Source organism: Stegastes partitus, unplaced genomic scaffold, assembly GCF_000690725.1.
Source record: "Stegastes partitus isolate 25-593 unplaced genomic scaffold, Stegastes_partitus-1.0.2 Scaffold185, whole genome shotgun sequence".
Taxonomy (NCBI): Eukaryota; Metazoa; Chordata; class Actinopteri; family Pomacentridae; genus Stegastes; species Stegastes partitus.
In genome coordinates this window covers 363,364-390,060 of record NW_007577916.1, presented here as the reverse complement: position 1 = coordinate 390,060, position 26,697 = coordinate 363,364, and the positions used below count along the sequence as shown (strand labels likewise).

The 26,697-nt window shown below is 44.1% G+C and overlaps 1 protein-coding gene across 1 annotated transcript in view; it reads right to left on the bottom strand.

Moving 5' to 3' along the window:
• The window catches only part of prkcz (protein kinase C, zeta), a 108,608-nt gene that overhangs the window by 14,768 nt on the left and 67,143 nt on the right, over nucleotides 1-26,697 (bottom strand). Inside the window, exons 6-16 of the mRNA XM_008280207.1 lie at nucleotides 24,921-25,052; nucleotides 23,780-23,870; nucleotides 22,151-22,206; nucleotides 21,765-21,959; nucleotides 13,780-13,877; nucleotides 12,480-12,566; nucleotides 10,312-10,447; nucleotides 10,003-10,090; nucleotides 9,079-9,198; nucleotides 3,698-3,777; nucleotides 3,168-3,257 (exon numbers count right to left, since the gene is read on the bottom strand). Coding sequence (XP_008278429.1) covers nucleotides 3,168-3,257; nucleotides 3,698-3,777; nucleotides 9,079-9,198; nucleotides 10,003-10,090; nucleotides 10,312-10,447; nucleotides 12,480-12,566; nucleotides 13,780-13,877; nucleotides 21,765-21,959; nucleotides 22,151-22,206; nucleotides 23,780-23,870; nucleotides 24,921-25,052 — 1,173 coding nt within the window. The remainder of the gene's footprint in view (nucleotides 1-3,167; nucleotides 3,258-3,697; nucleotides 3,778-9,078; nucleotides 9,199-10,002; nucleotides 10,091-10,311; nucleotides 10,448-12,479; nucleotides 12,567-13,779; nucleotides 13,878-21,764; nucleotides 21,960-22,150; nucleotides 22,207-23,779; nucleotides 23,871-24,920; nucleotides 25,053-26,697) is intronic.

Genomic DNA, 26,697 nt, shown 5'->3' with positions numbered 1-26,697 from the left:
GATGGATGGACAAAGTTATCAGATATTTGTACCACTTGAGTACATAAGTGTCAGATGTACTGAGTCCTCCATCCTGTGGGCCCAGTTTTTTTTGTACCTTCTGGTCTTCACCCCGACACGTTCTGTTTTTAAAAATCAACCCACCACCGTTTTAAACGGTTGCCAAGGTGGGGCAGCCGCTGAGCATGGCTGGTTTATAATACGCTTTGAGTTGTTGTGTGCATTTTATCTAATTGCTTTAATTTCAGCTCAATGCCTGCAGCCTTTGGCTTCCTCTGGTTAACGTTGATCTTCAAAGCTTCCACAACACGCAGCACAAGAGGCACTTTGTTTCCTTCCCAAATGTGATCTCAATGAAAAATAAGTCAAAGCAGTGAAATCCAGTTCTATCTGCCTTCAAATGATCAATTTCTTCTCAGCGCTCATCAGCCTGACACCTCTCTGGCAGTAAAGAACTGTGCATTTGGAGAGGGAATAAAAGAGGACGGCAGGTAAATGATATTCAAATGTGTCATCTCTTCAGAGAGAAAACTCTGCGCTCCCGCAGGAAATGTCTGATGAATATTAATATGTGGTAACAACAGTAGCGGCGTTCCAGGCCTGTCAGGTCTGGAGACAGGTTTCTAGTTTGAGGGCAGAGAGCGTCGCTTCTCCACCTCTCACAGCTTTGTCAACTTGTTTTCCCTCTGCACTATGTGGGAGCTTTGTCGCCGGGCTCAGGATTTCTCTCCGCTTTGATATCTCTCCCCAGTTTGCCTTTGGTGTGCACTTCACAGGCACTGAGGCAGCACTCATTAACACACTCTGACAATGGTTTTCCTCCTCTTTTATGCCACTATACTACCTGCCACTCTACCTAATTGTCCCATGAGGGACACAGCCACAATAAGGAGAAAGAAATGCTCTTAATTCACCTTATATTAGCATTTGTGCTAATGTCTGACAAAACAGCATAATGGTGTTTTTCTAAAGTAAACGTTAAAGTGGGGAAACTGGAATAAGTCGAGTTGCAACAGTTTTGGGAAAAAAATCTTGTGAATTAAATTACAGACGCTGGCATCACACAGTGTAATTCACTTTCTTTAACAGTGGTGTTGTCAATTTAATGACAGAAGAATAAAGCTGCCAATAATGAGCTTGTCTTATCTGATTAAAATATGGATCTCTAATAAAATCACATTAAATATAACAACTGGATGAACATTTGATTTATTTATTTTTGCTTATTCTTTATTTTTAATATATATATTTATTTCTTGTGTGTTTTATTCTTTATTCTTATTCATCTTTTTACTATCGTTTCGGTGTGGAGCAGGTGTACGGAGCATTGCACTGTGTGGTACACCAGGTATAACTGTGTCTGTGACCAGTAAAGGTCTTGAATCCTTGAGTCCATCATGAGGCTGGATTGTTGGTAGTGTTTCATACGTTGAATTTATGCTTTAAGATGAAAGCTAGAACATGTGTGAGAACTTGGAGGAGACAACGGTTCAGATTACAGCATGTCCAGTCAGGACACGTTCATGCCGGCGTGTCCGCCTCATTCAGCAGCGACCTGACGAAGACACGATTCTAAAGCACTAAATTCATACTCTCTTTTCACAATCTGAAATCTCACTCCTGTTGTTATCACATCACAGTTTCTCACTGATTATTTGTCATCAGTGACACGGTTCAACCCGACTGATGAAAACCGTCGATACACTTCAGAGTTTGGCACCGTGAAGGTCTTTAATATTGTATAGCCTCTATTCTACTTTCATGTCAGTTTCAGACAAGTTTGTGTGTCAGACCTACACCATTTAATTACACAACTGCAACCTACACACACACACACACACACACACACACACCCTGCGCTCGTGTGTCAGATGGTGTGTATGTGTGTGATTAGGAATTCACTTTTATTTGCCTTGTTGCTCCACAGTAGGGAGGTGGAGGGGCATACAGCAGGAGTCTATGACGAGATCATCCATTTTTAACCATTTTACACACACACACACACACACACACACACACACAAAGGGCTCCACCTCCCTCATGTGCCTGTTAGGATGGTAAACAGGAGGGTGTGTTCTCTCCACATACATACAGTAGACACACACACTATGGAGAGTGATGAAGGCAGCAGTGAATGTGTAATGACAGCTGCGCCCTGTCGTCTCTCAGAGCCGACTGGCATTAAATGTGGGCGTGCAGTGTTTACTCCGTGTTTGTTGTTTTTACATGAGGTCTAAGTGAGCTGACAGGTTGTAGAGCCAAACCCCGGATCAGCTGTCAGCAGCTGTCTATCAGGAGGCAGCACACACCCCGATCGCTCCCATCACTTCACCCAGCAGCTCATCAGTTTCAGAATCAGGCTTAGATCTCAGTCTGGAAGCTGCAACCCCATTTCGTCCTCTGTTTTTACAAGATCTTTAAACGTACTGTTCATTTGCTCGGTTCAGATCTGCCCTGATGAATCCTACTGAGGGTAAAAATGAACCAGAAGCCAGTTTGATTGAATGAATGACAGAAATAAAAACTCCATATGCAATAACTCCCTGAACCCAAAACCCGTCGGCAGGTTTAAAAGGCAAAGTATTTTTTCTAAATCAGCAACATGATGAGCAGAACTAGCAAGAAAGTGCGACAGTGAAAGTCCTACGCAGAAAGTTCTACTGGGACCAGCCCGACTAGTTATTATAACAACTATGAACAATAATGAACAACTAATGATCCTTCCAGCATCAAGCCCTCCTCGTATCTGGACCTCCGTCTTGACAATCCGACAGCCTTGATATCCGACATAGAAGAAGGTTTTACGTTTAGTGTCGGATTATCGAGTCATGACTGTATTCATAAGAACTGTGGGCACTTTGTGAAAACACTGATCAGCTTCTATGAATGTCATCATAACGGTGCCACACTGCGTAAATAACGGATGTTCTTCTGGCCTTCAGGTGCAGGACTGAATGTAGAATACAGTGAAGAACATGAAACACCAAAAACATGACAGGAGCAAAAAGTGTCCAGAAACTGGGGTTCAGAGGGTTAAATAAAAAAATACTGCTGCAAAGGACACTAGATATTTAAATAACAAATACATCCTTGAGAGACATTTCTATCACCCATGTGGGGCTTAAATGAGTGAATGATGCTCCTGCTGTCCACTCGGCGGCTCTTACCTGGTCCCAGTCTATACTGCGGAAAAATGTGTGTGACTTGATATCTGTGAAGCCCGTCTGGACCTGGCAGCCCAGCCGCTCCTTGGGATCCTGTGGAAAACACATTTTTTGTTGTTTAGAAAACAAAACAAAACACACACCTAAATGTAATTTCTTCCTCTAGTCTCTATGCTAAGCTAGGCTAACTGCTTGCTGGCTGTACTCCAGTCTCTGGTCTTGTCACTTGGAGACTGGCACACTTCTGCCTTCTATTTTCAGCAGCAGCAGCTTCATCTGGTTCCTCCTTCACATCCAGCACAGCGCTGGCTGCCTGATGGAGGAACCCTCACATGGATCACCGTGTACGTTACAGATCTTGTGTGGCGTTCACTGGTCTTAATGTCTTACTGCCGGTGATAATGCCAGGCAGAGTGAGCCCAACGCAGAGGCCTTCCCCGGCTGTCCACAACACAGCCCTGGTCTTGGCCGTGATCCCACACATGGTGATTTAAGAGAAAAAGCGAGCGCTGATGAGAGAGGACTCCTCTCACCTTGTTTAGAAAGCCCTTGAGCACGCTGGCAGCTTTCACCGACAGAGACCTTGGGATGCGGATGGGCTTCTCAAGAATAACTGTTGGCAAGAAGAGAAGAAGGACAGCAACAAAGGAAGAGAGAGAGAGAGGGAGAGACAATAAAAGGACAATCGTGAGCAGGGAGGAGGATGATTCACAGTCCAACCTGCCTGTGGGTGACCATGTCTGCTGCGTGGGAGTCAGAGGAAGGGAGGAGATACAGAGGACACTCTTCTGTTCGTTCTCTCACTTTTTTTTATGGTCTACTAATAGCCTTGAGACTCCCACAGCTAAACAATGTCATACTCACAAGAACAAAAATGTGCTGAAAAATAGTTTTTCCCTCCAAACCTAAATCCAAGGATGCGGTGCTACTTCACAGATTAGTGCTTCACTCTCAGTTATTTTACTTTCAATTACTGTTCAAGGCGACGTGACCGCCGGCGTTTCAAAATAAGACAACCGGCTGCTGCGCTGAGAAACAGGAAGAAAAGCAGAGGACGGTCAGCAAGCGGCGTTATTCTAAAGCGTGGCCTCTCACTTTTATGAGTGTGTCGACGGCACAAGACGAGATATATATATATATGTGTGTATATAACATGACGAGACAAAAAGAAAGAGGACAGTCATAAACGCAGGCATAAGCAGCCGACAGAAGGTGTGTGAGTAAAACCAAACAGTTGCGTTTGTGTTTTCTCGTTGTACCACGCAGCAGGCAGTAATATGAACGTGTAGGAGGTGTGTGTGCAGTGACGAAGGGGGAAGACAGGGATAAAGTTAGAGAAAGAAAAAGAAAGATTGAAATTAGCACAGTTTTTTTTAAAAGGAAAGCAAGAAATACAAGAAAACTGTTTACAGAATAACACATCACAACCTTTTTTCTTCCCCGTCCTCCCTTCATCTCCTCCTGAACGAGGCCAGAGCCTGTTGCTGCTCTGTGGAGCTGCTTCTAAATAAACTACGGTGCTGAGATTTTCCCAATAAAGGAAACATGCACCCAGTAATAAGTAATAAACTGAATTAGTTTAGTCGTCAGTTCATTGAAGATTTTTGGTCTTTTCATGGGATCAGTTCACTACAGTGTCATCGTTTGTTCACACCAACATGACTGTAGGAAGCACAACTTTAAGGACGTTTGTTATTGATATAAATACAAACGGAGCATTCGTAGGATGTTTACCTCTACAGATGTCTTCTATTGGTGCATATTTGTCAGATGTAAACGTTTCACATGTCGAGTGGACCAGAATCCCTCCACAAGCAGACGTATAACTGCAGTTGTTACTGATAAAGGTTTCCAATAAATCATCATTTAAAAGCTGTAATTTGTGTTTTATGGGTTATCTCTGTCTGATATTACATAAATATAAATATTAGTTTGAGGATCTGAAACATTTCAGTGTGAGAAATATGTAAAAAAAAAAAATAAATAAAATAGGACAGAAAGTCTTTATCGTCATTATACGACTACAGCGTGACTCCATAACCCGACACTAAACGTAAAGAATCAGCGCTCATGGCTGTCGCTATGTTAAGGCTGTTTTTATGGGTTCTGTTGGTTTTTCCTACAAACCTGTCTGATAGCAGGTTTAAGATTGTTAAGGGTCGATTATCACGACGTACAAGTAATGACATTTAAAGAGCTGCTCCTGAGGCGCACTGACAGTATACTCTATTACACATACAAGACATATATTAAAACCATTTGCACAACCTATAAAACACTAGAAAACATGATTTAAAAAACAATTGCCACAGCAGAGTGATGGTTGGGTAATGCAGAGTGAAGTGGTTCTTACATCCAGGTCAGGTAGACTTTATATACATAGAAGTGAAGAATAAGGAAACGGGCAAATACTTCTGTTTTCACAGCCCTGTATGTATAAACTACTGATTTATTTATTCATTCATGCTCCGTTCTGGCTCCTCTTGTTAAAAACCCAGCCGGCCCACTACGGTTCAGCTTTTCCTCTTACAGCCAATCACTGGGAAAATTACACCCAAACTGTAAAAGCATGGCCGTGTGGTCGACCTGTTCTCTGGAGCTCTTCAACACCACAGCTGAATAAATATAGGATAATACTTCAATTAAAAACCAAACAGTGGGATGAGACGGCAGCTTAATGGTTATTGGAGTCTCAGCTAATCAGGGACTAAGGTTTAGTTTTGTAAAACTACAGTTTCCAAAGTTAGGCGTGATCTCAGCCTTAGCCTTTATCTCGTTATATTTCAGTTCTTTTACAGGTTTTGACGTGAATACTGCTGTGTGGCTGATTTCAGCACTGATTCAAATGCTTGCCAGTCTCTGGAAGTCTGTCTAAAGCCCTGGGCTTGGCATGTGGTGCATCGATTCCCAAAGTAAGGCCTGGCACAGGGTCTAGCTAGGTGGCATATGGCTGGGTGGCTCCTATAGTGAAAGGGTTAGTTTCCGTTGGCAGGCGTTCATCCAGGATCCTGCTGCTCTACCGGTAAGACCGCCAGGAGGATGGTACTGGTGGCAGATGCTAGCCGTGGTGCCGCGCTATGCTCCTGACAGTCACAGCTGAGACATAATGCGTCACACTGTAGTATGGAGGAATTTCTGCTTTACAGACCTGTGTGGGCGGCTGTGAGGGGGGAGGAGGTAGAGGGGTGTGCTATGTACAGGGACCATATGGCTCCAAGACATACAAATGCAAATAGAAGGACATAAATTGAGGTTCCTCTACCCTGAGGGTGTGATCACACCCAGAGCTGGTTTTCTGCTGAGTCCTTGAAAGTGAGCCGGTCGTCCCACCACGGCTCATGTTTGAGCTCAGCCAGAGTAACTTTTAACTCTATTACATGAGTGCCTTGGTAGCAATGCACCAAAGTCACTGTAATGCTAAAACATTGTTCTCCATCTGCATGTGAAGATGAAATTATAACACATGCAGGTTCCAGTAAGGATTTGGGGAGACCAGTCTGATCCTGGCATTTCTTTACCACTTCTGACGTGTGTTTGGGCTCATTGTGTTGTTGAAACACTCAACTACATGCAAGACCCACCCTCTGGCTGATGACTTTAGGTTTTCCTAAAGAACGTGGAGGTAATCCTCATTCTTCAGTATTCCATTTACTTTTTATAAAGCTCCAGTTCCACTGGCAGTAAAACAGCCCCAGAGCATCACACTGCCACGATCATGGCTGACGGCAGGTTTGGTGCTCTGGAGTTAAAGGCCTCACCTTCCCAAACATATTTCTGGTCATTGTGGCCAAATAGCTCAATATTTGTTTCATCTAAACACAAACCTCCCCCCTACAGGGCCTTTTCTTTGTCTGTGATCACCAGCAGACTTCAGGTTTTAAGCTGCAGCCTCTCAGCCCATCCTGATATAAAACACACTGGACTGTGACAGCCGTGGTCCAGCAGCTTCTAACTCACTGCAGACCTGCTTTTTGGTGATTCCTGACCATCCTGACCAACTGTCTCTCAGCAGCAGGTGATAGTTTGTGGTTTCTTCCTGATTGAGGCAGTGACACACCTCACCATGGACTCTAATGGACTTATTACTAACAAAAATCAGCTGTTTGCCAGCTGATTTAGGATCTGTAGGTACTTTGAAATGGCTCTAAGTGGTTGTCTTGACTTGTTCAAGTCATTGATTTGCTTTGTCAGATCCTCCTTCCCCCCTCCATCCTTCCGTCCTTAGACTTTCCAACAGTCGTATTTATGGCCAATGACTGTTTCAAACGAGCCCTATTTAAACCGACTCAGAGGAGTCAGCAGCTGCAGTCAATCGTATAACTCAGAACAAGTTAAGAGGTTAGCGCCACTAAAAAGAAAATACATTACGACAGCTTTCTACGTGACCAGTTTAACTTTCTGTATGTATGTTTTTGACCCAGCAGATTTTTTGGACCTATAATAAATCTATGAAAGAACCAAAAAGCAAGATTGTTTTTGTGACGAAGCTGTTCGTCATTCAGTGATTAAATCATAGAGAAATTCAGAGCTGTTCACGACGGCAGATACAACACACTGCTGCAAACTTGTCACCATTTAACACATTTAGACAACCAGCCTCACTACAATGCATTCCTACACCCATCCAATGGAGTTGAAGGAATTTAAGCTGCCCAAGGGCAGAATTTTCTCAACCCTTAAAGGACCACGTAATCTATCAGCTGAATATGAAACGCACAAATAACTAAATGAGATTCCAAGGTAGAAAAAGGTGCAAATGGGAATGGGTAAAATAAACACATAGGACAAGTGTTTTTACCAACAAGAAATAGAAGAAGCGGTGTGATTCCTCTGCTCTATACCACTCATGTAAAAATGGCTTTATTCAAATGCTAAGAGACGCCAAAGACAAAAGCAAAACAAGACGGGCTGCAAATGAAACACATTAACATTGTACAGGGAAATGAAATTAGCCCTGTTTCAGAGATTCCTCCGTTTTAATGAAGCATAATTGACTAATTTAAGCCTGGACGTTCACAGACATAAATCCTTCACAGCCTCCAGCTGATCGCTGTTCCAGTGCACGTAATCTGTCTTTAGCACGCTCGCAATATCATTTATGCATCACAAGCGGTAAAATTAACATGTTTTTCTTTAAATTGCCCCAAACAGTCGGCCATGCGCTCCTAACATTCATATCTGATATCCAGCTGTTCCTCCTGCAACGATACGACTGAACCAACTTGGTTCTGCTCATATATGCGAACAGAACACAAGATGCAGGAAAGAGATCACCTGCTGATGCACATTTTTGGAGATGAATCTTTAAATATGGTCTGCACTCATATAGAGCTTTTATCCCAAGCTCTTCACAATGTGTTTAGAATTAGAATTAGAATGAAATTAGAATTAGAGTAAAACTTTATTAATCCCTTCGGTACAAGACCTCAGGGAAATTGTTTCTCATTCACCCATTCACACACATCCATACACCAACAGAGCTCCATGCAAGCTGCTGCCTGTGTTGGGAGCAACTTCAGGTTCAAGGACACTTCGACTGTGGAGGGGATCGAACCGCCAGCCTTGTGATTGTGTACCGCTCTACCACCTGCCGCCTATATATAATATATTATATATATATATAATATAGAAGTGCCCAAGAATGCATTTTTGGAACAGAAGCATCAATGCTGAGGTTAGGCGACGTATTATTAGTAAACTTGGGGTCATATTTATAGTTAAAAATTAATTTAAATAACATGGAAATACTAATTAAAAACAACTTCATTTTTCTGCATCAGCCAATCAGTGCAGTTTGTTGGTTGAACTTCATTAGAAGTGGTCATAACTCAAAAACATTGACGCCAAGTCTTGCACTATTGTTGCTGTTGCTGACCCCAGGCATGTTACCTAGAGATCATTTCCTCCGTCTCACCTTGAAAGAGGTACTCCTCTGTGTTCATGTCAGGATTGTCGGTGATAATGTCAAACGGGGACCTTCCAGCCATCATCTCGAACATCAGCACGCCCAGAGCCCACCAGTCCACACTGAAGCCTGGGAGGGCACAACAGATGATATTCATTCAGACATGGGCGTGGCATTACAGATAAACACTCTCCATGTGCAGCATTCTGCTCAAGTGTTCAGCACATATCAGTGATGTGTTCCATGACATGTTCCTTAATGCTTAGTACTCATGTGTAAGCTCAGCCTTTAAACAACACACACACACATACGCTGCCTGTTTTCTTTATGAAGCCCTTATTTATGACTCTGGCTGTGTCTCGTCTCGTTGTCGTGGACATTGAATTTGGGAACTGATTTAATTGCATGATGGATAAGAACCTAACATAGCTAAAGGTTTTATAGAGTATCGGACATGTTGGCGTACAAACAGTCTGTTGGGAACGCAAACGTGCCTTAAGGTTTGTTTGTAATATTCAGTTTGCTGTCATAACTAAACACAGAATACTAACAAATGAACACTAGAGGAAGCCCAACGATCTGGACGGATTTACAAACCATCCAGCAGCAGCTAGCTTAGCATTAGCCTCAGTCATGGCACGCAGCTCTTCAGGTAGAAGAAGTCTTGACGTGGCCATCATTAGCTAGCCAGCTGAGAACAACATTTAAGCAACTTTTAAGCAACAGGGATTTGGATTTCTCTTGGTTTGGTAGACGCTAACCTCCTCCCCATTAAGCTGTGCTAAGCTAATGTATCCAGCCTCCATCCCTCTGCTGGTAAGACAGCCGACCTGCGTTACTGTAAGCATTCTTTAATCACTGAATTTTTAATTGTAGTCCTTTACAAATACATTATCGTACGGTACCAACGCTCCACGCTCTGCCTGCACTCACCGTAGTCTTCTCCTCTGAGGATCTCGGGTGCTATGTAGTTGGGAGTTCCACAGAAAGTACTGGTCGTGTCCCCTGGTCTGATGCCCTCCTGAGGGGTGATGGAGGAGGAGGAGGAAGAAACACAAAGAGAGAACAGCAGTTGCAGAGATGAAAGAGGCAGCGTGAAAGATGTCATGTGTACAAGAACATGAATGGTGGAATGAAAAAAAACAATAAAACAGAGGCCCTGTTAGAGCCAGTCAATCCTGATCTCCTGCATTATTGATAACCCGACAGTCTACTGAAAAAATAAATCAATACACGTCTTACCTTGCACATGCCATAGTCTGTGAGCTTGATGTGTCCCTCATGGTCCAAGAGAACGTTGTCCAGCTTCAGATCACGGTAGATGATGCCCTTTTCATGGAGGAAGTTCAGAGCAATACAGATTTCAGCAGCATAAAACCTGCGAAGAAGCAGAAAGAAATGCAGAGAGTGACGTGTCTGACCTGCCATCTAGTGCCAGCATCCGGCCAAAGACTTCCACACTAGAGCATAACAGATTCTGTAGACCTTGGTGTGGTCCTTGACATGCTGCTGTTCTTCTGTGTACACAACCCCCAAAAGTCACAGCTTCACAAAAGTCAGGATCTTATACCAGCTGTGTAACACTTTGAACGCCGCACACGTATGATCTCAGAGCTGTCAGAACGATGTGAGGGCAGTTATTTTGCAGGTAGGACGGCTCTTCTGTACTGTATGAAGGAAAAGGGGTTCGAATAAAGTCGCCACAGGAAGTTTATGTCTGAATTCCACAAAGCCGCTGCTTTCACAGAGTGGCTGAGGACGGACGGGTGTTTGGGCTCGTTGTCAGTGAATCCATGATATGATCCTACTGCATGATGGGTAAGAATCTCTTTAAAACACCGTGAAATGTTCCCTACACTGACATCTAAAGGACCGTTATGACCCACGGTACCAGGCACCAACAGCAGATCCTTGAAGTCCAGTAAAGTGTGAGTCGGATCAGACACCGCGGTCGGACCACAAACCTGATGCTCTGACCCACTCATCTGGCTGGTCCTTGTCAAAACCAGTCAGACCTTTAAAGCCCCGACTGTGTATTTTGCTTGATATGAAGTAACTCAACCAAACACAGAAACGTATGAAATATACTTTTAAGACATGTGTTGATCACTTAAAGGACTTTCATAAGCAGCTTCATGTTACTAAGATGATTCTCATTATGGTGAACAGAGACGTATTTATAGCAAACATTAGCCTTTAAAACCTCCATAGTTTTGGCCGTGATTAAATGTGCTGCTCGGTGCGCCTCTCTGGTGAGTCACTAGCATGTTTTCTCTCTGTGTGTAGGTAGTGTGTATTCTGTCTCCAGGAGATAAGCCTTCATTAACACCGACGAGCCTCTCTGTCTGCCTGCTGTAAATCCATGATTGTCAAACACTGAGGGAAAAGGCTGTAGTGGAGCAGTGTTTGACAGAGAAATCACAAATCCCACATCGCTCCCCCACATTTTCACGGTGACAGCCTCCATTGTGCGTCGTTGTTTCATTGCTGCCATCAGACTGATAGAAGCTGCGTCCTATCAGCAGTACCATCCATCGCCCACCGGCACGCCTCCCCCACGGCGCGGGGGAATGCAGCAGGGCTCTCTCTAAGAGCGCTGCTCATGAATATGTACAATCATTATGAGTGATTAACATGCTGCTTTGCATATGTACAACCACTGTCTCCAGAATCCAGATTGCAAGGGGCCGATAGGGGCCCAACGGTGCCTCTCTAAATTACCCAGCCTTTGATCCAGCATTTATCAGAGCCGCAGTTGGAGTGCCCCGCAACTAGACAGGCACAATGAATTATGGGCGCTCATTATATTTCTCAGAGGTGCAAAAAAAAAAAAAAAGTGGTAAGTTGGGTTTTGAAAGTGTTGGCATGTCCACGAAGAGCCGTTAAAGCATCCGTTTAGGAGGAGCATCTCTGGACCACGCTGCCGAGGAACATTTCAAACTGCATCCGCAACAACAAACAACACAAAATAAAAGATCCTTCCAGGAAAACGATGGTTCTTGTTCTAACTACACCCATCATGTCATCATAAGAAACACAGACGACCCAACTGGACGGGTTCAGTCGGTCCACCACAAAACAACTGCCCAGATGTGTTTCCAGTGTCGCCAGATGACTCTGCCATGTCAGCACGAGGAAAACCTAATCACACATTTAACCACTTTAATGTCATAATCTGATCATGCAGTTCATCCCTGCAGGCCAGGAAGAGGCAGCTATTTAATTAATGTGTACAGTATTTGAGAAAGGTTCTGAGAAAAATCACACAAGTGCTACCTAAACATACAGGTCTAGTGATGATGAATTTTCCATGTGGCATGAACACACCTAAACACCGTTTAAGGTTTCTAAACATCAGGGCTTAGCCGTGATCACGTATGAAAACAGGTGCTGTACTTGTGGATGTGTACCTTGCATGTTCTTCGGGGAGCTTCCTTTGCCGTTGCATATGAAACATCAAGTCCCCTCCGTTCACATATTCGATCACCAGAAATAACCTGGAAATCATGGAAAAACCCGTTAGTGAACCACTGATACCATCAACCAGTGGCTGGTTTACACTGGACAGATACAACACTGGTCACTATGAACCATCAGCACATGAAAAAGAAAACATGCACAAAATATGATTCTGTCACTTTTACTATATGTTTTATTGTTCTGGACATATTGCATCTTTTTAAGGAAAATGACTCACAGGTCCGCTGCTAAGGAACTAAACAGGGTAAGAATGGCTGACTTTATTTTTTAAAAAAATCCCAACAAATCCAAAGAAAGAGATAAAAACCAACAATGTGTTCTCCTCTTATTCAGCAGTTCATGGTATTTATGGAGCCATGTGGTTTATGTCTCTGTGCCAAACAGCACGATGGAGTGATTCTGGTGCAGAACCCATGTTTAGGTGAAATGAAGCTTTAGTTTAGTTTTATTTAGATGGAAAGTCGAGTTATTCTTAAAGCACCACAGCAGCGTTTCCAATCTTATGGCTCATGTTTGAGAACAGCTCAGTGTACATCAGATACTGCTGTGGTGCAACATGCCTAAAAAACATCGAATATGGAGAAAAGAAGGCTTTGCACAGTTCCAATCAAAGCGCTGAATCTTAAAGCCTCACCAAGGCAAAGGAAGGATTCACTAAACCTGACTCAAGGACAATGACATCAAGCGCCTGTGCTTTAATATGCAGCAAAAACGAAGGTAGAGGAACATCAGGAAGACTATCAAATATGGCAGAAGCTGCGAGTTCAAACCCATTTCTGTTATCTATTCAGATATCTAGCATCGGTGGAGCTATGAACTAGGAGCTCGTGAACTCCATCAGCGTCCATGAAAAAGAATAGATGTTCTCTGTTTGATATCATCACACTGAGAGTTCCTTGACCAACATTTGTCATGAGGACGGTGTAATGGCTGAAAGCTTCTTTATGAAACACTCAGCAGACTGAATGCATACTTTAGGACTACTGAGGAGTTCCATGACACAAAGGCAAAAGACATCAGACAAGCCTGAGCAGCACAAATCATGTCCAAGGCATTTGTTGGTAATACTTAAATCATAGAAATATATTATTCTCTAATGCACAACACAACATCATCACAGAGTAACACTTCATATTACTGAAAAGTACTGCCAGGTACTACGAGCTGCAACTGAAATGTATTGGATTTAAACACAGTATGAGCTCTGACACAGTGTCATCACACTCTTACCGACTTTCTGTCTGGAAACAGGAGTGGAGGCCGACGAGGAAAGGATTGGTGGATGCCTGCTCAAACACATGCTTCTCTGTCTGCACCCAGTCAATATCCTGGACAAACGAGGGGAGACAGAAGGAGACAAGAAAAGATAATGTATGACCAATCAATGTGTCTGATCAATAGGCAGACAGATGGAGATACACCATGCCACAGACAGGCTGCAGTCAGTCCTGATAACAATTCAGCATTTTGGATTATTTCCTCATTCGGCTGTCCGACTTAACAGCGTGAACCTTGGGTGCCGTGATAACAGGGCAGCCACAGCTGTCTAGGAAACCATCCACCGTGTCACTATAGGACACTGTGGTCAAGCTGTAATGCTCAGACTGCCCTAAGCTGCCACAAACCTACAGCGACACGTAATCCGACAGAGAACATTAACAGTGGTGATAATGAACACAAGTGAAGGGATTCCACAAATAAAAATACACAAGTAAAGGTAAAAACAACCCTGAGAACACAAGACATGAGTATGACAATGAAAGGTTGTGATACAGAAAGAGGCGACTGCATTACGTTACTCCTGCATTTACATTTAACCAAAGCAGCATTAAGTTCAGTCACATCCAGCTTGTACCGACCTCCTCATCCTAGTGGTTTTCCTTATTCTGACTATAAAGATATTTCTGTCATTGTACAAAACTGTCATCAAGGCAAACTGTGAGGAATCTGAATTTATCAATCACAGTTTGGTACGTCTGTTTACTCTGTCTTGTGTTTTGTTTCATGTCACAAGTGTGCTGCACAGCAAAAGACAGGAAATGAAGACACACTGCAAGAGCAATGACTAAAATAGACAACCAGAAACAGAGCATACCCTTATGAAATCAGGTCTCTGGAAGAGAAAAGAAAGTGTGTGAGTAATATTGTTATCAGCCAGTTGTGGTTTTAATCATTTATGCTTCAGTTATAGAGAGTTTTAGAGAGTGTTTAGCTTGAGGGGAGGATGTTCTGTGCTGATTTAAAGTGTCATTAAATTGATGATAGTTAATGTTTTATGTGAGCTACAATAGAGTGTGTGTCTACAGTTTGAGCTCCCCATGCAGTGCTCCGCTGTGCTTAATGATTAATTTATACCACCACAATAGAGACCACATATTGTGCGCGCGATACAAAATTCCTTCTGGTCAACTCATTATTGCTTGAGGAATTTGTAATTATGCAGAATCTCCCATCACAACACATCTCATGCTGGCCATTTCAGCTCCGTTAGTAGTTTGTAGTCAGTTGGTGGAAAGTTGGTACAAGCCTCCTTTGATGCCAGCATTAGACTGCTATTGACATGAATTATTAAACTAATGTGCAAGAGCAGCGCGGTGAATAAATGGAAATGAGAAGTCCAATCAAAACACTGGAAGGACTTGGGGATTTCCTTAAATCCTCTTTATTGGGGAAAAACTGAATCTTTATCGTAGAGTCAAATTTATTTTCTTTATCAGCTGTCCCTGAAAATCTGGATTTAAATACTGGATGTAAGTGTTCACATGTGTGGGGGAAAGAAAAAAAAGATTACGAGCTGATGGGGGAGACTTGGAGATGTGCAGATGTAGGATAATGTAGACGTTGTGGACACTGAGCCTTCCTGTGGCTGGATAATCCCATTGGTTTGTGTTTGTTTAAGGAGTTATACATTGAGCAACAGCGCCATCTAGTGGGCTTATATAACACAGACAGTAACAGGACGCAGCGCTCTGGAGCTGATCTGTAACAACCATCTTCTGTAAAATCTTCTCTGCATGCACGTTGCAGCGAGTTCAGTGTATGCTGTGAAATGATTATTAATAAAGCTGCCTTTACATCCTGATGGTGTGTCGCCGTGAGCTGGGTGAAGGTGCAACGGCCTGCAGACCATTTTCCAAAAATTGTTCATTTACAAGAGACACAAAGGATTAAAAGGCCCAAGATCACACTGCAGCTATTCTTTCAAAGAAAAAAAAAAGTACACTTAGCAGCACCTCTGAAGCTCATTGATGCGACAGAAGTCATTTGTTTGATCTGTACACACACAAGTAATAGCTGGGTTCACTGAATGTGACGCTTCCTGAACACCTATTGCAGTAACACTGGTGGATTTGTTCCCAATCTGCCATCTTGCACTGCAGCTTGATGGTCAAAGGTCTATACTTCTATAGCACCTTTTTTAACATATATAAATGACGCTGACTTGACTAACACACTCACACACCAATGGTGGCAGAGCTGTCATCGGCCATGCAACTTGGGGTTCAGCGTCTTGCCCAAAGAACACCTCAACCCACGGAGGGACAATGGAACTGCCAATCTTGTGATCATGGGACAACCTGCTCCACCACCTGAGCCATGACCTCTAGAGACAGCATCCAGTCGTGCTGAGAGGATGCTCAGACCGACAAGAAATAGTTTCAACAGTTAACTCTCTATGAACAGCAAGTTGTTGCTCCACATTCCTGCTGGTGTGTAAATTGGGTGAATGCTGATCAGTGAGCTTCTGGGGTTTACAGAGTGTATTTTTGATCTCTGGAAAGAGCCAGGCTAGTGAACCCCGTCTTAACTTGTGTCTGAGATTTCTGCGGTGATTCCAATACAGTGGAGGTTATAAGTCAGAATGGGTTACAACAGAGTTTTGTTAGTGCCATTCACAGTGATAATAAAATACAGTTCAAAAATATGGTCTCTATTGTCTCCAGATAATCTCCCTCCCCAGATGGGAAATGCCCCCCCTCAGGGTACGTGGATACTTCTTTAAGACACACCAGCTTGCCTGGTCACGCCCCACAGGTTACCTATAAGGCACCTGTGCTGTCATGAATTCCCTGATTGTTTGATCTCTACCTCAGTCAGGATGCAGTGTGACAATCCGTACTACTTTAAGCATATTCTGTATGTACGTATGTGGTTTCCGCATAGATCCGCTTACCTGTTGTGGTTTGGGTGTCTGGCTGCAGGTACCTTCTCTGGATTGCAGTTTCCCTATTCAGGTTTTGTAAAATGTATTCCTTTCTCTCCAGCTCCTATGGCTGTAATCCTAAATGCCAGCATGTTGCTTGCGGTTCGTGAGCTGACGTGCTCAGTGGGGCCCATGCTGAGCGCAGACTTAACGTCGGCTAACATCGGGAGGAAATCTATTCCAGTCCAGTCAAGCCAGTCTGACGTTCATCACGACTGTAATTCTTGTGAGCTAGCGCGCTTGGTGGAATCCCTGTTGAGCTCCGACTTCCTGGTCGGCTAAACAGCAGGTGAAGAAACTTTCCTCTGGCAGCGTCAGCATCTCTCTGCCGATGCCTGAATGCTGCTGGAGCGTATTACTGCAGTTCGCAGCTAACGTGTTCAGTGGTAGTCTGTGTTGAGTGCAGAGTTTGGCTAGCAGCAGAAAGTGTACTCTGTTCCAGCCTAGTCAGTTTCCCTGGAATGGAGAGAGGCATTCACTATCACTGTGATACCTTTCCAGTGCATTGCTAGTGGTGTTGCAAGCTAGTATGCTAGGTGACCTGTGGTCTGTTGCCAGCTGGTCTTCACAGATGCTTCCCCAGTCGGCTGAAGCATTGTGTATACTGTCTGTAGGGTCAAGGAGCTCTGGATTTGCTGTTGGGTGACCCCAGCAGCATAGAGCTGTCCCCCTTGCTCTCTGGCAGTTCCTGCCAAGATTGTAAGGTCACCACACCATTTCCAAGAAAGACCAGCGCCTATCAATAAGCAGAGTGGCAACCACACTGTGGCAGAGGATTCACACCTTCTTCTGCTTACTCAGAGTCACGCATGTGTTCTCTCTGAACAGAGCAGCTGAAGTCAATAGAGGAACTCCACACCAAGGGGAGTGGCGACTCCATCCTCAGGGGGCTAAGGAGACTTGGTGTCCCTTTGTCAGGGACAGTTCAACCTTCTCAGCTCCAGAGAGACAGCACATTGTCGACTCTTCTTTCCCTCATGGGATGATGATCCACCTCAGGGATGGGACGCCCTGGCACATATGTAGTCTGGTAGTCTGCTTTGAGCATTATATCCTTTCATGCTTCTTCAGCCCCTTCTTCCAAGGATTCAGGGAGAAGGAGTAAGGCTGATTTTGGTGGCTCCTCTTTGGCCCCACTTGCCACGGTCCCAGTGATTAGCCTCTCTCACATCGGACACCTTAGAAGCTTCCACTGTGGAAAAGACCTGCTGTTTCAGGCTAATGAAACCCTGTTTCATCCCTACCTGACTGGTCTCTGAGAGGAACAGGTGCCTGGCCTTACCCTATTTGAGGACTGTGGTGAGAGGGGGTATTTACCATTTGGTGTGGACCTCACCAAGCAGATCCCTACTCAGCACAGCCCAGGGACTCCGGCTGTTCACACTGTCTTAACTGTAGACAGGGAAGTCTCCCACTACCTAGCGAGGTGTTCTGGTGACACAGGATCAGATTCTGGTCCCTCCATCGATCTTGGCTATAGTCAGTACTGTGCTTTAGCATCCCCCTCTTTTGGCTCGTGCTTTTGATCTGAAATGGGTTTTCTTTAGAACTGCACTCCTGCTGGTCATGACCTCTGCCAGGCTAATGGCAGCTGATGCAGGTTTTTGCCAAAGGGGTCAAGAGTAGTCCACTGTCCCAACCTGGTGTTGATGCCTAAAGATTCACCTGAATTCCACCTGTCTCAGTCGGCTGTGCTGCAGTCACTTGCCTCTTCTGTAGATGATCAGGAGGACCAGCACCAGTTTCAGCAGTACCCGCCTGGGCTTTGGGGGAGCATATCCGGTGTAGACAGGCTGTCACGAAGACTGACCGTCTACTTCAACTCCAGTAATTTGGGCAGGTCCTTGTTGAAGTCTCAACTATCTTGCTGGATTGTGGTTGCCATTCAGCAGATGTGTTTTCTCAGGTGTGCCAGTCAAATCCTAGGTCTAAGCACACTCACCTCGTGGTGGGGCTACCACATGGTCATCTCAGTCCACTTTATCTCAAATCCATTACCTGAGAATAACAGCCAGGCCCTCCTTCGGAGTGGGTGCTGGGTGTGACTCATCAGTGGATACCTGGGCCAGGTCTCTGTCCACCTTCATTGTCTCCCATGGTCATCTTAGCAGCTTGCCAGTTGGTCTGAGTGGCCACTCTGTCCATAGGTTTGGCTGTTTTATTTTGGCCTTTAACGGTGTCCTTGGGGTGAGTCATGCATTTTGCGGACTGGCCTAAGCAGCCCTCTCAGGCCGGTTCTTTGTGTTGCCTGGGGCCTCCGCCTGGTTGATATGTAAATAAGTGTACATTTTCAAATAGTTTGTCATATACCAGTGGTTTGGGCTGCACCGTCTGCTCATGGGGTGTCTGAAAGAGTTACCCTATATATATGAAATATGTGACTGGGTGGAGAGACACTTCTGAGACAATAGAGATGGTATGGTTAGATTGTAACCTTGGTTCTCTGAGTGGAGAGACTCTCCACCTGACGTTGTAATGCACTCTGAGTACCACTAAGGTAGAAAGGTGCTGTGCAAAAGTTTGTCATCATATTTAGGTGTTGGTAATGGTTCTACTTCTTGTGAATATTGCTAGGAAATATTTACATCATTTACATCATTCACATCAACAAAAACAATGCTCAATGTGAATATGAATGCTTGTATATTTCCTGCTTTAGCAGCGTTTCCCTTTTTGAATTCAATCTGTCATCATGCTCATCTGGCGAATCAGCAATGCAAAAACAAGGTTATATCCAGATTTTATCTTGAGTCACCCACATACTTATCCCTCATTCCTCTTAAACCTTTTTTTCCACATCATAAGCTCTCCACTTTTATGTCATTTCCCCGCCCACTTCATCCCACTTCTTTGTCCCACTCGTGTTTTTGCCTCATCCCTTTCAAAAGCATCTACCAGTCTCTAAATAAGTCTGCCTCACTCCCTTTTAGTCATTCTTGTTTCTCATATTTCCATGCATTTTTCACTGTTCTATCTCCATCTTTCCCTTCTAACTTCCATCCTCTTCCCTCCTCTCCTCTATGATTACTGCTTCAAGACCTGTTACACAGTCCAGCAAATCTCAGCCCCAGAGCCTGAAGACCCAGAGCCTGAAGACCCAGAGCCTCACTGCTTCTCATTCTGGGAAGCTAATCAGCGACAGATATGTGCTTGGAATGGGAGGTCAACGCAATTAAATAGACAGCGTCAAGCAAAAGCAGCAGCCCTCTAAGTCTAAGAACATGTTCTGAAAACATTAAACAAGAAATGTTTGAAATCCATCTGCTCCTCAGTGATACATTAGTGCTGCTGATAGACTGGGCTGGTGCAGAAGCCTCACAGACCATCACCCTTTGTGCCACGAGTTCTCCCCTAAAGGCAGCAAGCAGACATTAAAAAGTAGTCCAAGTACAGTAGCTGGGGCGTGCCAGTCCATGAAGGGAGTGTGATTAGATTGCTTCTCTTCTGGAGTGGTGATGCATGCTGAAGCTGGGAAATAGGACGGTGGTAGATGCTGATGTCAAGTACATGTGGATTTATGTCGGCATAAGTAGGTACAGTAGGTGGCAGCACATGCCACCAGTGTGTGATTTATCCACAAGAAGAACCCATTCAGTGACGTCCCCTTGACCCAAATTTATCTCTAGACAATCAAAAGGTTAAAAGAGTGGAAGCTCCAATAGTTTGCTTCAAATGGGCAGAAATAGAGGCACAACCTAAAGCTAAAGGCTAATATTATGCCTCTTCTTTCAAAGTCTGTTTCTGAACACAAAGCTTGGTCTTGCAAAGACCTTTTTGGTAGATGTTATATTTACAGGCCTCGACTTCCTGCTTCTTACTTTTTTTGCTTTCTACAGTAAAGCTCATGTTTAAGGATGGTTCTGATTTATTACAACTTGGGTTTCACTAAATTTGTAGATATAGCCACCGTTCCCGCCAACAATCAGATTCTATTTGTAAGGTTTTCTGGGAATGTCACAACACTGACAAGTAAAGATGCAGAGTGGTCACATGTGTTATACACCACAAACCCCCAGGACAGAAAACGAAGGCAAAGAATAAAATTACCCACAATCAATAACTCATATGTTTCAGTTTTACCTTCACATAACAAGGTTTAGGTAATTTATCTATTAACAATCTGTCTGACGGCGGACTTTTCTGAACTCATTGTAGTGATGATACAAAATGAAACCAGAGTTGCAATAAACCAGAATCCATCCATCCATCCATCCATCCATCCATCAATCCATCCATCCATCCATCCATCCATCCATCCATCCATCAATTCATCCATCCATCTATCAATCAATTCATCCATCCATCTATCAATCAATCCATCCATCCATCCATCCATCCATCCATCCATCCATCCATCCATCAATCCATCCATCAATCCATCCATTCCTACCTTCAACATCATCACCACTCCAACATACCTCAGCAATGCTTGGATTAAATGTTTTCTTAAAAACTGGTAAAAGCATTAACACTTTACATTTTCAGCTTAATTTTCAATTTAATTTTGTTTATATTGCACTAACTCACAAACAAGTAATCTCTCTATTTCACATGGTAAGGTCAAGACCTTACAGTATTATATTTTGGAGGGAAACACAACGATTCGTTTGCGCAGCACTTAGTGACGGGAACAGAACCAGACTTGGCAGCCTTCTGTCTCGACTTGTTGGGGTGACAACAAGCCTAGTGCTGCATACACATTCAAAGATATTACATAATTAGTGACTTGGATTTGAAGTTTGCACTGATCAGACATCACCAGCATAGAGCATGAAGAAGTAGCACAGTATGCATTTGCATTACAGAGTCTGGTTAGTCAGGTTAGTCAAAAGAACTGAATATTCAGCACACACATTCCACACCAGATGTAGGGACTTCAGGACTTCAAGACGTAAAGGACTGATTTGCTTGCCTAATACCAAGTCCATCAACAACTATGACCACACTCTGGAGCTGATCTGGTCTGTCCGTCTGTCTAACTCCTCGTCCTAAAGTGTACTCAGTGTCTCACCTCATCATCGTGGACCAGTTCCTTCTTGACCACCTTCATGGCATACACCTGCTCGTTTTTTTTTAACCGAACCAGCAGGACTTTGGCGTAGCTGCCTCGCCCAATCACTCGGATCAAGTCAAAGTCGCCCAGTCCAAGAGCCAGGCCCTGGGACAGCTTAATACCATCGATGCCATCCACTACTGCTTTCATGTCCTAGAGGGCACGGAGGTGACAATGCCATGAGTGTACCGATTCATCCACAGTTAACATCTACATGCACAAGAGTTACAGTCGTCCCAGTTATATGTAGAGGACTGACCACATACACTGGATGATTCTTCAATGCCATTAACTATTAAACAAAAGATTAGGTGAATTCTGGAGTGATTCGGAGCTCTACTCACCTCTGTATCTGCATCTTCTGTTTTATCCACTGCACAGTTGTGTGGTAGAAACGGTACTGTGGAAGACAGAGGCAGAAAAAGTGTGACCATTTGAAGGCAGTTGCAATGGGACAGAAGTAAACCTGCTCTGATAACTTCAGGTTGTTGTTCTTTTTTTGGCCAGTAGAGGGAGGCAGAGTACACAGAATAAAGTCCTGTAAGCCATAGGAAGTACCAAAGTAGAGAAACCCACAGGGGCTGTCTCATAGCAGAGGCCCCCACATCACACCACCAGTGTCTTTGTAGGAGAATTCAGGAGTCTGTTCTATGGGATCCCATCAGAGAGCAGCACCGTGGGTAGATAAGAGCTGAGAGTTACGTAAGTGATGGTGGAGCAGGTGAGGGGCACTGACCAGGGTCCAGAATTAGTCTTTAGAACAAAGAAGTCACAATATGAATCATTTGTCTGGGGATTTCTGGAATCACAGCAGAGCTATGCAGGGTTCCCAGTCTGTTCGCTCTGCAAAAGAAGAAAATGTCCTGGAATAACCCTTTGCAGACAACTTTTCAAACTCATGGGAGGTGTCTGTGTTTTGTTCCTGTGTTGTTAAAAAGTCTGTTTCGATCATAGATTGGTCTAATGCAATAATGCACGACAGCTTTCCACACATGAAGAGTGACTTGTCTTGATCCTACAAAGCCAGCCGATGCACCCCCGGCTGACTGGGAACTACATGTTTCCATAGTAACAGCTGCATGGCACCTGCTGACCAGAGAGCGGGAGGAGAGACGGAGCAGGTCAACAGACATGTTGAGTTCTGCAACCTGAAGAAGTTGACATTTTCTTCTACTGAATGTTTTTCTAGCGTTACATTTATCTGCTGTAACTTGTAGATTATCTCAGAGGACAAATATTTTCTGACGGAGTAAAAGGGTCTGAGAGGTCTGACAGGGAACCTCCAGCAGTCTGGGTTTAATTTACCAAGACTGCAGAAAACATGTCCTACTAGACAGAAGCTGAAAAGATTATGATATGATCATGATGTGATCTTTTGTTCAGATTTCCCACACAGTAATAACACAACACTCCTGTACTTCTCCAGTTCTGCACACATAACACACTGTACAGAACATGTGACGGGTTACAATCAAAGGGATGAACCAACAGGAAGTGTCTTAGGAAGCTGACCGGCCGCCACTGACTGACAGAGCAGCTTCAGCTCTTTGTCATGGACTCTCCACATCTCTGGAACAGAAGAGATGAAGCACGATTCTTCCAAAAGAAGTTTCCCTATTTGGTGTTTTGGTAGGAAGTGTGGAGTCTGATGGGTCACAGTCTCCTAGAGGTGTTCAGCTGGGTTGAGACCTGATGACTATGAAGACCACGGGTACAAGTGGACCCGAACCATGTCAGCACATTGCCCCCACATCACAACAGAGCCCCTGATCCCTTCATTAAAGGGCTTGAGAGCTTTATATTTTTCTCTCTCTTTAATTTGTCACTGGTCTGTACTAATCTTTGCAGTATACTGGTTTTACCAACTGGCTGGATTCAGAGCTGCCTTTATATCTTCTATCTCAAACTGTAGAGCAATAACTAGATACAGGAACATGGTAGCCCTGCAGAATAAAAAGGTTTAAGGGACTTACTCCCATCGGTGTCCTCTGTGTCGTCTGGTGGAAGGTCCACCTCTTCACTCTTGGCATCTGAAGGGGGCTCTTGTGATGGCATGACTGGATCCTGAAGAAAGAATTAAAGAAAACTGCTAAATGTCCAGAAAAATATGATTCAAAATATCCACTGAAGCATCCACGTACACAAATGAAGGAGTGTGTGACTGATCATGTTTGCGAGGACTGAGGAAGACGCCTGTGTTTGATGTTCTCGGCTAATCTACAGACACGTTGCTGCTCAGAGACTCTGACGATAATGTCGGGGTCTGAACTAGAAAGGCATTTAATCACTTATCTGGTGCTGAAGATAGCGAGTTGAAGTTGTGATCGAGCAGCAGACAGTTAGTCCAGCACCAGAGCAAATACTGTATTGACCACATTGATTTTCTAGTCAGGTTCGTGTTTTCAGCGGCTAAACTTTGGATGTTTGGTCAAACGCTTGCTTTGTGCTCAGACTGATTGATTATGTGCAGCAAACTGTTTTTAGCAAGATGTCTCATTTCTACAGACAAAGCTCAGGAGCATGAAGTGCAGAAAAACAATCCACAATGACACTCAGGAAATGTTCAAAGAGGACTTTTGAGTTTCACATTATGTCTGTGTTGCTGCAGCAGCTTATAGGCTCAGAGGCACAGCAGCTTTTCTTACATGCTGCCTTCCTACACAGGAAACGAGATTCAACAGCATGTCCAAAAAACAACACTTGACCCAAAAGAACAATAAGCAGCTCACATTGAAGTGAGGACTGTACAGTATTAATCTAAAGAACTACTGAACTATCCACAGGTTGCAGTGTGACGACGCTTCATGTACACAAACGGGAAGCTCAATTAATTTTCACTCCAATAAAAGCTTCGGCTTCAGACAGTCACTGTGACAGCGATAGTAATGAATTATGCTTAAAACTTAAATGGACAGCTATCTAAAGTGAAGCATGACGTGTGTGACACGTGTTGCACTGTGATCACGTGACGCTGCTGAGAGAACGTAATCTCCATCATTTGTGTCGACAACATGGAGCTCTGGCAGAATGCAGAATGAGCCACGGTGCTGGCGCTGGTTCCGACAGGCTGGCAACTGGGCTGTTCTCTGCTCGGGACATGAGAAATATACTCACCATAAGCCTTTGGCAGGTCTGAGGGATGAGTCTGTGACAGCGCTTATGGACCAGCAGTTTGCAGTTGATACACTTGTAGCCCTGCCTGCCCAGCCCCCATATCCTTTCACTACAGTGGCCACAGTAGGCTTTCTGAAAGACACACACAGGACAGGACGGCACACACCGGTTAGCTTTAACATGCTGACTGTCGCTCTCTCTGCTGATTCTTCACCAGGGAGCACCGATAAATACACATTTCTAATAATGTTTTATCTATCAAACTTCTGAGAGTTGAGAACTTTTTGAACAGGTACAATAACATCAGTGTCACAGACTTCTCATCAGACTTCACTCTCATATTACACTTTGTCTTCTTCATTTTGTGAGAGTTTTACTCTGACCCGGTGACGGGAACAAGGACACATTCAGCGGCTTTTCGCTGCTAGAACACGGAGCAGACATGAGCTGGCGTAAACGTTTGCAGGAGCAGCCCAGTAATCTTTATTTCCATCGTGGTACATGATCCAACAGCTTCGACCGCCGTGTCATCACAGAGTCAGTAATGACAACAGCAGTCACTCAACCCCAGGTCAGGAAACAGAACAACATAGGTGTGTGTCGAAGCGCTATGAGATGACTTGTTGTTGTAAATATGCGCGATACAAATAAAATTGAATTGAATTGAATTGTTATGTTTGCCTACATGGCAACGTTAGACAGGAGAAGACTGCTTCTTTCTTTATTTTAAGTTTTTTTTTTGCCTTTTTGCCTTTATTTGACAGGACGGTGAGACAGGAAAGTGGGGAGAAGAATGGGGGAAGGACCTGCAGCAAAGGATTGGATTCGAACCCGTGACCGCTGCATCGGGGACTAGAGCCCCAGTACACGGGTCGCCAGCCCAACCAGGTGAGCTTTAGCAGCCTCTCTCTCCCAAAAATGGCCTGAAAGAGGTTCTACAGGGTCGGTTCCTACGGTTGGAGCATGCACAGAACTTTGGGCCACCCTCAGATGGCCTGCGAGTTTTAGGTTGTATTTCATATCTCTCCAGTGGTTCTGCACTGGTTGAATTTAAGGATGTTTTTTCATATCAGGTGGAAAATATAGTGTCCATAGATAGCGTCAAGCCAAATGTACAAGCCTGAGAACATGTATTTATGTGTTTACGTCTGACTTGTTTGCACCCTTTAATACGCTCTTATCTCACTGGCAGGACGTTACCATGTCTGTTGTGTGTCTGTACGGCTCCACATACGTCTACCGGGAAGCTGAGACTCGCTGAAGTTTACTGTGTGTTACATAACAAGGTCTCCTGAGCGTTTCTTCCTTTGTGATTATTGTCTTAGCTTGTGCCTCACATTTCTATATCGGTACCAAAGGATGTTAAGTTTGCAGCTCAGTGTCGGTGGACATCAATAAAGCTGTCACCAAAACGTCTCCCCGGGGAGGCCGAACGCTGAGCGCTTTGGATGCGGTGAGCGTGCTCGGCTGTATCAACAACATTCATTCACAGGGTGTGGATGCTGACAGTGGAAAGAACAAAGACTCTCAGTCAGCGCTCCGTTGCCATGGAAATCCTTCAGCGAGACTTCAAAGGCTTCTTTCAGTCTTTTTAATCTAACTCTACGCAGAGGTTAAGGCGTACACTTATAAATTAATCACAAACCTTCGCCGTATTCTCTTCCCTACACAGCACACACAACCTGAGAGCACTCAGTAATGTATGGTAGGAAAAACACACACTGGAGGATGTCTGTCACTGGCTTTGGACAAGTTAGAAAACATCAGGGAGTGTTAT